Genomic DNA, 14,553 nt, shown 5'->3' with positions numbered 1-14,553 from the left:
AAAATCTGGTGACAGGTTCCCTTTAATTGTTTTCCATTTAAAAACATAATCTGAAATAACATTGATTTCAGCATTATAATAGGTTGACACTTCCTGTTCTGTAGAGATCAGGTCTCATTATCATCACAGTAATATGATAACACAGGAGGCGGTAAATCCAGTATACATAGTCAATTATTTTGGGAGTGGTCCGAAACCAAAATACTAGTGATAACCTCTGTAAATGATGTATCCGGTCACAATCCAGCTTTACTACACAGTCATCTTGAAATATCCGCTTTCAGCTTGATATTTCTTTGATATACTGGCTCCATCTTGTGGACACAAACTGTATAGAACATGATAGAATTTACACTCATTCTGCACCGCAGTCAAGGCTGATTTAATAGTCCTAGTAATGGGGAGAGCTGCAATACCAAGTATAGTCACTATACAATGTATGGCGCTGTGTTCATTAGAAATTGTACTGACCATAAACTTATTCACAGCAGGCCATTGACTTGCAAGATCAAGGACAACCCCTTTAATCAGTAAATGCCAGACATCTGCATCAGTACATAATGAATGCAAAATGAAAGCATCCCGCCCCATAACAAGATTAATGGTGGTAGTCAAAATAATATAAGTCATTATCATAGTATCATAGTATAAGCATCAGGTAAGTACAGTATGTTTCTAGGACACGTATCTAATCTGGTATCACAGTCCTTCAGGAATTCAGCAAGAAGAAAAGCTATGAAGATAATGGGGGTCATTTACTAAGGGCCCGATTCGCGTTTTCCCGACGTGTTACCTGAATATTTCCGATTTGCGCCGATTTTCCCTGAATTGCCCCGGGATTTTGGCACACGCGATCGGATTGTGGCGCATCGGCGCTGGCATGCACGTGATGGAAATCGGGGGACGTGGCCGAACGAAAACCTGACGGATTCGGAAAAAACGCGGGATTTAAAAAAAAAAAGTGTCGCGGGACATGCGCTTACCTTCACCAGGATAGGCCGGTGAACTTCAGTGCATTCCAGGGAACTTCAGCGCAGCAGCGCCACCTGGTGGACGTCGGAGGAACTGCCTTAGTGAATCCCAGCCGGACCCGAATCCACCGCAGAGAATGCGCCGCTGGATCGCAAATGGACCGGGTAAGTAAATATGCCCCAATGATTTAGATGTAGGAAAGCGCCATAGTAGATCAGTACAACATCCTGGGAGCCCAAGGTAGAGAATAGCTGGTGCCTCATAACAAAGGGCGAGATCTGGTCCTGTGTTGGATGCTTCCGTATATGCTTGTGTATGTAAATGGAAAGTATACTGTCCGTATATACTTGGAGTTTGTCTATATATATATATATATATTTAGCTGTTAACCCCTTAGATGCCATGGACATTTGCAACCACAGAATTCAGGTGTACACATCAGGTAGAGCCGAGGAGGCGCCACCCCATAACCCATTGTCACATAACATACACACAGAATCCAGACTCTCCTTAGCAACGCTCAGTTAAGAGTATTGCTAGGGAGAGTTTTAAATTTTTTTAAACAAACTTATTAAAACAAACTCATTAAAATAAATTACAATTACCTCAACAAATGACACCTGCTTGAAATGATAGTAACGCTGCAAGAGAATTTGTCTACAAGTATATCAACCCCAGTACTTACACAAAAGTCTATGACACAGCCCTATGATATATGCGTCCTCTGTATCTTCCATACGCTGAGCAGTGGATTGACAGCCTCTCCGGAGAATCAGGTCGGCGCATGCGCGGTGCAGCTACACATCATTCCACAGAGTGAACCGCACAAGCGCATTCCGGAATCTCTAGGGATAGGTTTCAAAGTGGAAAAATTATAAGAGGCTGATAATGGGGTAACTATAGGGGTAACTAGTGGAGAGCTGGAAATGGAGACCCTGTGGGCAGCGACTTACTCCCCTCTCCCCAATCCAAGCGTATCCACAATCAGGAATACCAGCGATCTAACGCGTCGCCAGCTGTAAAACCGGTCGAGCTGACTATTGCACATGTATATATTATCATGTCCTCACATGCTCGTCTGGTGTATTCACGGAATTGCGCTTCCTTTATATCCAATCTATATCTAAACGTTCCTCATTTAATGTAATTTCATGTAATTATGGGGTTGAGCCCATCCAATGATTACAGATTCCATATGGAGTTCAGCCAACGTGTGACTGGTTTAATATCCAGGCGTTCAGGACATACAATGCAAAGTATAAATATATACAACCAGTTCTGTAGGGACGGTACGTGAGGGAAATGTAGAGCGCCATCTATGGAGTGTGACATGGACCTCAGTGAAATTCTACCAGCTGGGCGATGGGTGGCGCCAGGACCATCAGCTCCTTATAATTACTCAGGAACAGGTGTAGACGTGACATATACGTGTCCTCGTGGTAGGGAAGATTGTGGTCATGCACGTACTTGGACACCAAAGGCTTTACCTGAGGGAACAGAAGTAAATCGATAGTGAGAGTAAAATATAGATGTGGACGAGATTGAGAAGAGGAGCACTGCGCATGCGTCCAACCAAGCTTCAGGGACGTCAATGGACACAGTAGGGGCAATGAAAAAGGTCAGGGTCGTAACTACATTGGTAGCAGCCATAGCAGCTGCTATGGGGCCCACAGTGTCAGGGGGCCCCGTCATCCAACCTAACGCTATGAGTGTAATATGCATATTTTAAAGTGGGAAGATGGGCCCCATTCAGAAGTCTGCTATGGGGCCCTGTCTTTTCTAGTTACGCAACTGATAAAGGTGGCACTTAATAGGAGCAGCCACACCCCAAAGACACTTTAGAGGTAATTTAGATTTTTTTTGCATAAAAGTAGAGCATGAGCATTGCCCTACCAAATAATTCACAATTTGGGACCATAGACAAACCCCCTTAGTCTCTACTAGAAGGAAAGGTTTCCCATCCACAGATAGAGCTGCTCCAAAGTTTCTGCTCCTCATCAGTGCAGAGCAGGGAACTGGTTTGACAAAATAGGAGGGCGTAGATGTGGATAAGGAGGGGTATTAGGTCACTTTAGGCAACCATTAGAGATTCAAAGGCCATAGGGTAGGCAATTTTTTAAACTTTATATTCCCAAATTAGAATTGTTGCTGACCTTGAGACACATATGGTCCGAAAGATGTGGGAACAGATGGTGTTCGATGTGACAACTGATGATGGAGTGTCCAAAGGTCCAGTCCAGGATCGGGTTCCGGGGAAGGTTCAGCACTGCGTTAGTCATGAGTTGGAGGCGACGTGGCCGGTTGGATGCCGAAAACATTGGGAGGCCAATGTGCTGGGAGAAGGCGGAAGGAAATATGTGGTTAAGATGGGGTCGGGTGAAGAAGGGAGTGGGTGGTCCTTCCCCCTCCTGTTTGCCGCCCGGCGTGGTCATGTTGGGGTGAGACACCATGTGCCCACTGCGCCATGACCGGGTGCCAAAGACTTCAATGGGGGCCGTGATCAGGATGCAAATTGTGCGCCCAGATCACGGCCCCCTGTTATGTTCATGTGAACGTGACCTTAATAATATTATCAATTTTGCAATAAATTACAAACTTCTCCAACCCAGAAGGTCCATGACCCCCACGTGTCCACCTCCCACGGCCCTGAACTTCTACGGAGTAATAGTATCGCTCCGAAGCTTATAAGATACAAAAGTTCCTATTATCTACGCAGTGTCGGACTGGCCCACCAGAGTACCAAAGGATCCTCCGGTGGGCCCTGGCTCAACCCAATACTGAACCCCAGAGGTCCATCAGAAAACTACACAATTTGGAGGCTGCTAGAGTATATTTCCTGGGGAATAATGAAGAGTGTGGGGCCCCCAAATTGATTTTCTCTGGTGGGCCTAAGGAAACTCAGTCCGACACTGCATCTACATCTTGGTTGCACCTTTATGTAATCCACGGAGGATAAAACAAGCTTATACATAATGTAGACCCTTAAAATCTCCTTTAAGATGACGGCCGTGTGCTCGAGGATTAGGTTGCAACCCTTCCCTTATATAAATTGTGTATGATCTCCATCTATAAATAACTAATAGCCCATGAATACAATCCAGTCGTCGCCTTTCCTTGCACTCCTTAAAGGGATTAACCGTGACCTTAAAATCGATTGCCCATCCAGTAATCAGTGGGATTCCTACTCTTGGTGCCCCCCACTGATCAGATTTGTTTCTGCTTTATTCTCTATCAGACAAGGCTCCATACTTTTATTAGTGGCTATGCTTGGTATTGCAGCTGTCTACAGCTCATTCCCATTAAGTGAATGTAGTACTAGGCACAGCCACTGCTGAAAATATGGCGCTATACAATGAAGCAGATTGCAACAGCACAACATACAATATTATTATATACTAATTATTACCTGAAATATGTTGACATGTATAAACGGCACGGCCAACAGAGCCCTGGAGAGGTACATGCACCCCAGGGCTGATGAATAACCCAAGCCGGAGACGTGTACAAGCAAATGGAAGTGACTGCACAAACCAAAAATCATCCAGAAAAGACTGCGCAGCCCCGGGACTAATGGCATCTGAGTCACATATTCTGCAAATATAAAAAGTGTATATATGTATTTATCTACAATGGGAGGAGACATGATAAAATATTAATATAGATTATAGTCTTCATACCATAAGTATACAGTCAGGGAGGCTGAGCTCATAAACGATAATGGTGTGACAGGAACCTGTCTGATTATTATTAGTAACTATGATAGGAGATTCAGTCCATCATACACAGTTATTATCTTCCCATCTATATTCTCCATACATAAGTATACAGTCAGGGAGGCCGAGCTGTGGTCTCCTTATCTATAACTGTCTGACAGGAACCTGTCTGATAAGTATTGGTAACTGTTACAGATGTTTTTTCTCCGCTGTGGAGAGTCTGTGTGCTACAGTCCATCATACACAGTGGTTTCCCACACTATATTCTGCATATCATAAGTATACAGTCAGGGAGGCTGAACTCATGACCTACAATGGTGTGACAGGAACCTGTTTAATTATTATTAGTAACTATGATAGGAGATTCAGTTCATCATACACTGTGATTATCTTCCTATCTATATTCTCCATAAGTATACAGTCAGGGAGGCTGAGCTAACACAGGGTAAATGGCTACTTACTGAATCCAACAAATACTGTAAGGATAGGTAGTGCCAGAGGTGCCACAAACATGTAGATAAGGCAGCTGAGGTAAGGAGCCTTCCAGATACTGGAATCCCCGAGACCGATAATATTAGTGTATCCGTGATGTAATTTCACATGTCCCTCTTCTCCAGCCTGAGCTGGTACACACGAACACACCTAAAAATAATGTAAGTTATATCTCTAATCTTTTCGACCGTACATTCAGACCTATTTATGGGCAGCATATTATAGACGGGATAGAGAAGTATATTGATTTATAGGTTTGTGGGAAAAGAACTGCCTGATCAGCTCCTCCTGCTCTATAAGATGCTGCCTGCAGATAGGACACTATGTACAATCTGCTCAGCTCCTCCTGCTCTATAAGATGCTGCCTGCAGATAGGACACTATGTACAATCTGCTCAGCTCCTCCTGCTCTATAACATGCTGCCTGCAGATAGGACACTATGTACAATCTGCTCAGCTCTTCCTGCTCTATAACATGCTCCATGCAGATAGGACACTATGTACAATCTGCTCAGCTCCTCCTGCTCTATAACATGCTGCCTGCAGATAGGACACTATGTACAATCTGCACAGCTCCTCCTGCTCTATAACATGCTGCCTGAAGATAGGACACTATGTACAATCTGCACAGCTCCTGCTGCTCTATAACATGCTGCCTGCAGATAGGACACTATGTACAATCTGCTCAGCTCCTCCTGCTCTATAACATGCTGCCTGCAGATAGGATACTATGTACAATCTGCTCAGCTCCTCCTGCTCTATAACATGCTGCCTGCATATAGGACACTATGTACGATCTGCTCAGCTCCTCCTGCTCTATAACATGCTGTTGTTCATAGATAGAACTGTAAGAAAACATTGTTACCATATTTCATATTACATATTTCTCTGCAAATTTCTAATCACTTCTTTTACCTCAACAAAGAATGTGGCCCAAAACTTGCCCCAGGTGCGGGATTGGCACAGAGTTCGGTGACTTGACATATGACCCCCTTTAACTGTAAAGACAAAATAAGCCAATCCATGTAAAACTGTGCCCAGTGCACATAGGAAAAGGCTTTGGGACCGCAGGCACAGGAAACCTATGAAAGGAATAGGAGCAAGGGATGGTTAGAAGAGTACAAGAACAGGGACAAAAAACTTTACATGACAAAATAAAAACTTAAAAATATATAAAGATGTAAAAATATGTGAAGATTCTAAATAACCTATAAATAAATGCAGTCACATTCTATGCAGAAAATTTTTGGTTTTCACAAATAGAAGTGTTAAAATGTATCCCAGACATCCATCCATTGTCATTAAAGGGAACCTGTCACCCCTTTTTCCACAAATGCATCCAGTGACAGGTTCTCACCCTTGTTTTAGGTAATAATTGTTTTCCTTACATCCCCATAAAATCAACTTTGTTATCTTACCTGGCATACAGACAGATCCAGCCCTCCCATCCTCACTCACTTCTACTCCTCTCCATGTCCCATGTTTCCTTCTCACCATTCAGCACTTCATGTCATGTGACCAGGGTGATGTCATCTAAGGTCCTTTACCCACTAACATTTGCAAAATCTACCCCATGTATGTATTTGATCATATGAAATCACAGCAGCCTCCATGGACTTCTACTCCTCCCTATCCCCCATGGAGGCTGCTGTGATTTCATGTGATCAGATAAATACATGAGGGTAGATTCTGCAAAAGTTAGTGGGTAAAGGACCTTAGATGACACTACCCTGGTCACATGACATGAAGTACTGAATGGTGAAAGCGAGGAGCACGACACACCCCTCGGATTCACATTTGGCTGTATGTCAGAAGACAAAGTTGATTTTATGGGGATGTGAAGGAAACTATTTTTAGCTAAAAGAAGGGTGACATTTAGTTAATAGGGCTCTGTGGGAACCAGGCACTTGCTGTATTTATGAAAAATGAAAAACTTTTTTCATAGCCTTTTACACCCTTTTGAGGTTATGCTCTCCTTATACTATTATTTTACTATTTGCTATGTAAATGGTATACAGGTCTTTATTTTTTTGTTTCTTGCCCAACATGTTGCTGCGCTTTATTAATAATTTTAAAAAAAAATTAAAAATAAGCATTGTAATATTTTCAGTGTAAAGAAGAACAAGGGTCCTGGAAGCAACAACATTGCGCCTCTGAACCCCGATATCCACATAATTGAGTCGGCTTGGAGAAAACATAAATCTGAAGAAGATCTTCGGCTACTTCTGTCTGATGTTTGGAACAACCTCCCTGCAGACTTCCTTCAAGAACATCACATCAAATATTGATTTCTCTTTAATTTCCCTTCACTTTGTATGTTTAATGAAAAATAAGTGATCATTATTTTATCTGTACTAGTCTGACTTCTAAAACCTGTAAAGATTGTTTTCCAGAACCAGAACCAGTCCTATTCTTTAGAGCTACACAGTTCACACCCCCACCAATTACATATTAATAACCCACCCTAAGGATAGATAATAAAAAGTTGTGTGCCACTCGATAACTTTCCAATTTTTTGGTATTTCAGAGATTTGACTCACCAATAGGTAATAGGCAGGAGGCCAGTCCGATAATCATCCAGTCTATTCCATATCTCTCCCACCAGCTGCTGGTTTTCCATACTCCCTGCACCATCTGGGAAAGTTCCCGCATCCTTCTGCCTTCACCTCCATCTGTACTTTCAGATTTCGACAACTGATCCTTTACAGAATCTTTGCCACAGTTCGCTGAGTCCTGTTTGTCCCCCAGGGTCCTATGAATTACTGAGCTTTGACCTGAGCCAGGTATCACTGATTCTTCTACCTTGGATGGACCATTGATTTGGTTAGGGCTAAGCTCTTCGACTTCCTCTTCCATTGTTTTACTTTTAAGGCAAAAACAGCAAAGGCCCAGAATGTAAGACGTAACTCCCAGTAGTTCGCGCAATGTCACCTCATCTGGGTTCAGGTATTTGTTGAGTTGTCTCTCGAAAGCCTTGAGGTAAAATGTATTAAGAGAGAATGTGACAATGGCAAACAAAAAGAGGCAGGAGCACCTGCAGGTAGTAACTTATAGGCTCATGTGATATTGTTATCAATTTCATTGCAAAAGTGTATATACCAATATAGCAACAAGGGCTAAGGGGGCTACTTAAAGGGGTTGTCCAAAAACCAGACTACTGGAATTCTCACCAAATGACGGGAAGTCCCATTACCCTCCTTCCTCCACATAAGTGTATCAGTACAAAGAATAAAATAATCCCATTCTTTAAGCCACATTTTGTCTATTTTATGCCACAAAGCCACAAAAAACCAAGCCCTCGTGCAGTTACAGTGACAGAAAATAAAAAAAAAAAAAAAAAAGAATGAAAATCAGGTTTTCAGTTTGCAATGATTGCAAAAACTCAAAAAAAAATGGCTCAAGGGTTCAGACAGGCTGGTAATGAAGTGGTTATACATGACATACAATGTATCATAGAGTCATGTAACTTGTCCCACAAAAAAAACAAGCCCACAGTTACATTAATAGAAAAAAAAAGCGCCAGATTTAAAAAAACAAAAGGAAAAAAACACAAAAATGGCATGGTCATACAAGGGTCCGATAGGACGGTCAGGAAGTGGTTGTACAAGAAATGCAATGTATCAGAGAGAAATGTAACTCAGCCCATAAAAAACAAGTCAATGGAAAAATCATGTTAAAGCTTGGATAGGACGATGGTGAAAAACAAAAATAACTTAAAAAATGTTCTGAAGACTTTTGGAATAAAGGGGTCCCCCTGCACCCCTTCATCATTGATAATTTGTTATTGTGTCTTAGGGTCAGTTTTTCCAGCCAGCTCCCCTCCAGACTGAAGAAAACCTGTATCACCCTGACCAGACACCCATCGGGGGGGAGGGGTAGGGGATTTGTCTCTCAGGATTCCACCTGTCTGGATCAGACACATTTCATGGAGTTTTCTTCCTTCTAGAAGAAAGATTATTTGCATAATGTTTTCCCACAATCCCTTTCCTCTACCCTGGGTCTCCCTAATGAGACCCAAAGCCCCTCAGAGCTATAGTTTTTCTTAGAATTCCCCCATTATTAGAAGATCATTACATATCAAGTATAATCATCTTACCTCCGAGGCCTCTCAATCCTCCACAGGACCGGCACAGGTTTCCGACATCTGTAGCTGCCTCTCACCTGACAGGTAGGACGGGGAGGGAACTAGTGTTATGTAGAATGTGAGTCACACAAAGGATTAAATTAGAAAATTCTTTATTCACATGAGGTCAAATAAACAAGAGTGATACAGGCGGCAGGAATGTCAATCTATAGGAAGCATGACAGTATTGGAGGAAACTGGATCTGAGGGTACATGAAGAACCAGCATGGGGCACATGGCTGGCAGCAATGACCCGCTTTCTTCTATAGGCGTCACACGTCATATGGTATTTCTGGGGCCCCTAATGCAAAGCTCCACTCCAAATGGCAGGGCAGGGAGTCTATTGCTTCCTGCCCTGCCATAGCTCTGAACTGTGTCCAAAGCAGGGCTGTGGAGTCAGCAAGCCAAACTTCCTACTCTGACTCCTCAATTTCCTTAACTTCGACTCCGACTTCAGCTCCACCAAAATGGTCACCAATTACAGCCCTGTTTTCCTTGTCACTCTAGCAGTTGTAAGATAAAAGTAAGCATTACTTCCCAGCAGCTTTATTACTTTCATCTGTAGTGGAGGAGCTTCACTACTGAGCATGTACATAAAGTGCAGCCACATTCATCGCCACAAAAAGCTTAGAAGAGGGGTGCACAACCCACACCGACCGGCCATATGCAGCCTGTCAGGTCATGACTTGAAGTCTGCACCCTGCGATTCTTATATTATGCTAATCACCCACTCGGCGCTTCTGCACATGTCACACAGGCTGGTCCACGCTTGGGCATTAGCATAATTATGCAGGCAAGTAGTGTGCCATCTCTGCCTCCCCCACCCTCCCTTCCGAAAGAGTCCGGTGGTAGCACGAGACTCCGGTGGTAGTTCGCACAGCCCCCCTATGCGAGCCTGTGATGCGCATGCGCTAGTGCTCCTGACGGCTCTGTGTGACGTCAGTGGCTCTCCGGAGCGAGGAAGGGAGGTTGGGGGAGGCGGGGATTATACCTGCCTGCATAATTATGCTAATGCTCAAGGGGCGGATTGGCCTGTGTGACGCGCACAGAACTGCCGACTGAGTGATTAGCATAATATAAGAATCAATATAATAAGAAACATCTGGTTTATGTGTTATCCAAGATATGTTCCTGCATCATCTCAGCTACACCCATGTGCATGTAAGGGTGGACCAGAATCTCCATTTCCAAATACTAGGTTTCCTCTAAAGAAAATAATAATTTCATAATTTATTATATGTTTGTGGAGTCGGGTCAGTCCATTTTATCAATTACCCCCCCCCCCCCACACACTTTACCAAAATTATCAGCAACTCCGACTCCACAGCCCTGGTCCTAAGGACACAATTGTTGGCCTGAAGGGTAGAGGAGTGCAGTGTACTGGTGTCTCCATTACTGAGTACATAGCGATGAATAGAATAAAGTGCCCATGTGACAGACATATAGTAACATCTTACAACATATAAATATATACAAAACATGTACATAAAAGAACTGGGGTAACAAAAATAGCACCGTACATACATACAAATAATGACATCACACACCTTGATGTATGGCCAGACAGATAATGTGGTGATAATAGGAATACTCCTTTCAATATGTCACAACAGTATATACCAGGTATGTATACATCGCTAGTATATACTGCAGCAGTGCAGGGGTTATAGACAACCAAAATCTCAGGGGGTGCAAAAACTAATATCATAGTTTCATAGTTTATACGGTTGAAAAAAGACACTTGTCCATCAAGTTCAACCAAGGAACTTAGAGAGAGAGAACAATCATGGAATAATAATAATAATAATGAGTTGTAGTACCAAATACCCTTCCTGACGTCAATCACTGTGTGTGTGGGGTAATCAGGACTCTCCCTGTCAATCACTGTGTGTGTGTGGACAGAGTAATCAGGACTCTCCCTGTCAATCCCTGTTTGTGGACAGAGTAATCAGGACTCTCCCTGTCAATCCCTGTGTGTGGACAGAGTAATCAGGACTCTCCCTATCAATCACTGTGTGTGGACAGAGTAATCAGGACTCTCCCTGTCAATCACTGTGTGTGGACAGAGTAATCAGGACTCTCCCTATCAACCACTGTGTGTGGACAGAGTAATCAGGACTCTCCCTATCAATCACTGTGTGTGGACAGAGTAATCAGGACTCTCCCTGTCAATCACTGTGTGTGGACAGAGTAATCAGGACTCTCCCTATCAACCACTGTGTGTGGACAGAGTAATCAGGACTCTCCCTATCAATCACTGTGTGCGGACAGAGTAATCAGGACTCTCCCTGTCAATCACTGTGTGTGGGCGGAGTAATCAGGACTCACTGTCAATCACTGTGTATGGGCGGAGTAATCAGGACTCACTGTCAATCACTGCGTGTGGGCGGAGTAATCAGGACTCACTGCGTGTGGGCGGAGTAATCAGGACTCTCACTGTCAATCACTGTGTGTGGGCAGAGTAATCAGGTCAGGTCAGCAAGTTCCTATTACACAACGCACAGCAGTGATACATATGTTGTAAATACACAGTGATGAATCTATAAAGAATGGCTGCATGTAACATGAATTCCTGAAGGCATTACACCTCATGCTTTTAACCTGTACACAAGTTGCAATAACATCTTAAATGTCTACACTAAAATTTTGCAATTGAGTGGAAAGCTTTTGAGTTTCACATAGAAAACTGTAAATCGGAGCCAAATATCTACAGGGCATCTCAATGTACTATGACGTATAAAGAACATAAAAATTCCTAAAAGTAAATGACGTCTTAAAGGGTCACTCCATCTTATCCAGTCTTTGATAGTCCGGTACTTACCCGTAATTATATAATCTACCGTAATCATATAATTTACCCTAAAATTCTCAATATATGTTGCTGAAACTTTCCTGATACAAAGCTCCAAATCTTCTACTCAGGGCTAGATGATACCTGCAGCTACCACTAGAGGGGGCTAAGGAACTTACATTGAACATAGTTACAAACACAGGATGCCGTAAATTCCTCCTAGTGGACAAATTACTAACTACTAACTTTTAGGCCTATGTAGGACAGCATATCCCAACCTATTCAGCTACATTCTGAGATCCAAATGGGCTAAGATTTATATTGTCCACCAACTGGCAGACATACATATATATAGGTATGAGTATATACAGCCTGGGTGGTACTAGCACTGTGGATTATTTAAGCTCCGCCCCTGCTTAAACAACTTACTGCCCCTGCTTAGACAACTAAGGCCAACATGCTTCAGTGAAGTAACAGTTCAACAATCCCTCAGGCGTTCCAACTTGTGCCTAGGTTTTTGGGATGTGGTTAGTAGAGAGGTCAACAGTAGCAATTATTTAGATATCTACTAGCCCATAACTCCTTGTACTGGTCCTGCCCCCTAGGAACCAGTCTACTACAGGAGACTTAAATGTTCCTCACACCAGTGGCAATGCTGCAATTCCAACAAGGTTCTCACTACCCAAATACAAGGCAGAGTCATGCACAGAGCATAGACCTAGACCTGAAGCCTTCACATTACACATCAGGGGCTCATTAGAATCATCCATATCCGGGCGACCGAGGTGACAGGTGTAGTAGTCCAAAGGTACCTGCTTCTGACTACCTGCTAAGTCACTCTCATTAAAGTGAATGGGACCGAGCAGCAATACCAAGCACGGCCACTATACAAAGTATGGCGCTGTCATTGGTTATGAGGGATGAGTTCACTGCACTTATCTAAACTTTGTGATCTTTTTGAACAGCTTATTGGGGAAAATAACCTGTAATGGACCACCACAAATCTTCACCCTAAAGATAGAAGATCAATATTCTAGTCTCTGGAGAATCCCTTTAAGAAAAAAAAATCTGTTATTGTGACATACAGTAAGTATTATGAAGTCACAGAGTTATAGAGAAGGTAATAAGCGCCTAATTAACTTGATATGATAATAATTATATCTGTCCCCATAAATTATGAGGGTGGATTGTACGTCATAGACACTGATGATGTGGCTAATTGTATTATTTCTGGGGTTCCCATATTCACCGTGGCCTTACGTGAATATGATCGTCTTACAAAACAGCAGTCCGGGAATATATGCCAGGAATATTAATATTACAAACTGAAGACACATCAACAACGTCAAATGTTTCCAATAAATGTTGGAAATTCCCCAAGAAGGAGACATAGTAGGTATGAGATGGAAGCTGAGTACCTATTAATATTCATTGCATATCCGAATCTTAGCCTCCCTAATATTGCATACTAATGAGGTATCGCCACAATTAATCCCAAGACTGAAACGCCCCCTACAGGAGGCAGAGAATGGAACAGGAAGCAGATAGCGCCATTCTTAGGGTACATTTCCACATACTGCTGTGCCCCTCCATAGAGAAAAGCGGCGCACGGCAGCACTCATGGGGAAAGATAAAGCACACTCTATCTTTTCCATGTGTACGGCGCGGATACGTGCCACACATGTGTGGCTCCGTACCGCCATTGCCATCTATGGGGACGTAAATGCGTCCCCATAGATGGCCGTCTGAATGTACATTTAGTGTAGTGACCAGACCAGGTAACTGCAAATCGCCTATTTTTCATTTGTATGGAATCTGAGGCTACATTCAGACGCACGTTGCCCGCCGTACCGTAGCACGGCGGGCACGCGTCGGCGCACAGGGAGAGGAGGAGGAGGTGAGCACTGCTCACCCCCTGCCCCTCACCATAGTGATATATGGCGCACAGCGTTGTGAAAAATGGGACATGTCCTATCTTTTCATGGGGTACAGAGCGGTATGGTGCCGCACGTGTGCTGCACCGTACCGCTCCCATAGGGCGCCGTGCGCCCATTGCCGTCTGTCAGAGACATATATCGGCAGTATATATGTCCCCCATACGGCCGTCTGAATGTAGCCCAAGTTGCAGTGACTCAGTTCAGCCACTAAACAGATAATGGCGCTGTCTGCTCCATGCTTTGAGTATCAGCTGATCTGTGGGGCGCACGGTGCTGTATCCCCACCAGTCTGGTGTTGATGGCCCATCTGTAGAACAGGTCATCAAAATTTACCTCATGTTTTTATTTAAATGTGTGTGTAAGGGCAAATATGAGGTAATTTACCAATATACATCTAGTAATAGTTCTGCTCCGCTTTCTTTATATGTAAAGTGACTCCTCCTGTATTTTACCTCATCAGCCACAGACTCCTGTCAATAAAATGGCGGCAGATGGAGGGTCATGTGATCTCTAACTGTCCATGTAC

At 43.3% G+C, this 14,553-nt stretch overlaps 1 protein-coding gene across 4 annotated transcripts; it reads right to left on the bottom strand.

The window, feature by feature from the left end:
* Positions 1 to 1,856: 1,856 nt before the first annotated feature.
* FADS6 (fatty acid desaturase 6) lies at positions 1,857 to 14,546 on the bottom strand. Of its 4 annotated transcripts, none has more exons than XM_072112399.1 (8): positions 14,480 to 14,546; positions 9,273 to 9,361; positions 7,717 to 8,149; positions 6,092 to 6,258; positions 5,147 to 5,327; positions 4,379 to 4,563; positions 3,126 to 3,305; positions 1,857 to 2,459 (listed from the first exon to the last, which is right to left on the bottom strand). In XM_072112399.1, exons 3-8 carry the CDS (start codon positions 8,030 to 8,032, stop codon positions 2,310 to 2,312), a joined length of 1,179 nt encoding a protein of 392 aa, XP_071968500.1. In that variant the 5' UTR covers positions 8,033 to 8,149; positions 9,273 to 9,361; positions 14,480 to 14,546; the 3' UTR covers positions 1,857 to 2,309. The 4 variants fall into 4 exon arrangements, with proteins under 4 accessions (XP_071968500.1, XP_071968503.1, XP_071968502.1 ...); XM_072112402.1 differs by having other exon boundaries at positions 9,273 to 9,337; positions 14,480 to 14,499; XM_072112401.1 differs by lacking the exon at positions 14,480 to 14,546 and adding an exon at positions 13,074 to 14,459.
* Positions 14,547 to 14,553: the final 7 nt, after the last annotated feature.

This window comes from Engystomops pustulosus, chromosome 6 (assembly GCF_040894005.1).
Source record: "Engystomops pustulosus chromosome 6, aEngPut4.maternal, whole genome shotgun sequence".
Taxonomy (NCBI): Eukaryota; Metazoa; Chordata; class Amphibia; order Anura; family Leptodactylidae; genus Engystomops; species Engystomops pustulosus.
Note: the sequence above shows the minus strand (reverse complement) of the source record. Positions and strands in the feature narration are given on the sequence as shown.

What these genes read in the sequence shown, in the direction of transcription:
- FADS6 (XM_072112399.1), bottom strand. Translation starts at nt 8,032, where the DNA reads ATGGAAGAGGAAGTCGAAGAGCTTAGCCCTAACCAAATCAATGGTCCA. An exon ending in CTCCTGCCTATTACCTATTG is followed by an intron (nt 6,259 to 7,716) that starts GTGAGTCAAATC and finishes TTCCTTTCATAG; the next exon opens with GTTTCCTGTGCCTGCGGTCC. An exon ending in GGGCCACATTCTTTGTTGAG is followed by an intron (nt 5,328 to 6,091) that starts GTAAAAGAAGTG and finishes CATTATTTTTAG; the next exon opens with GTGTGTTCGTGTGTACCAGC.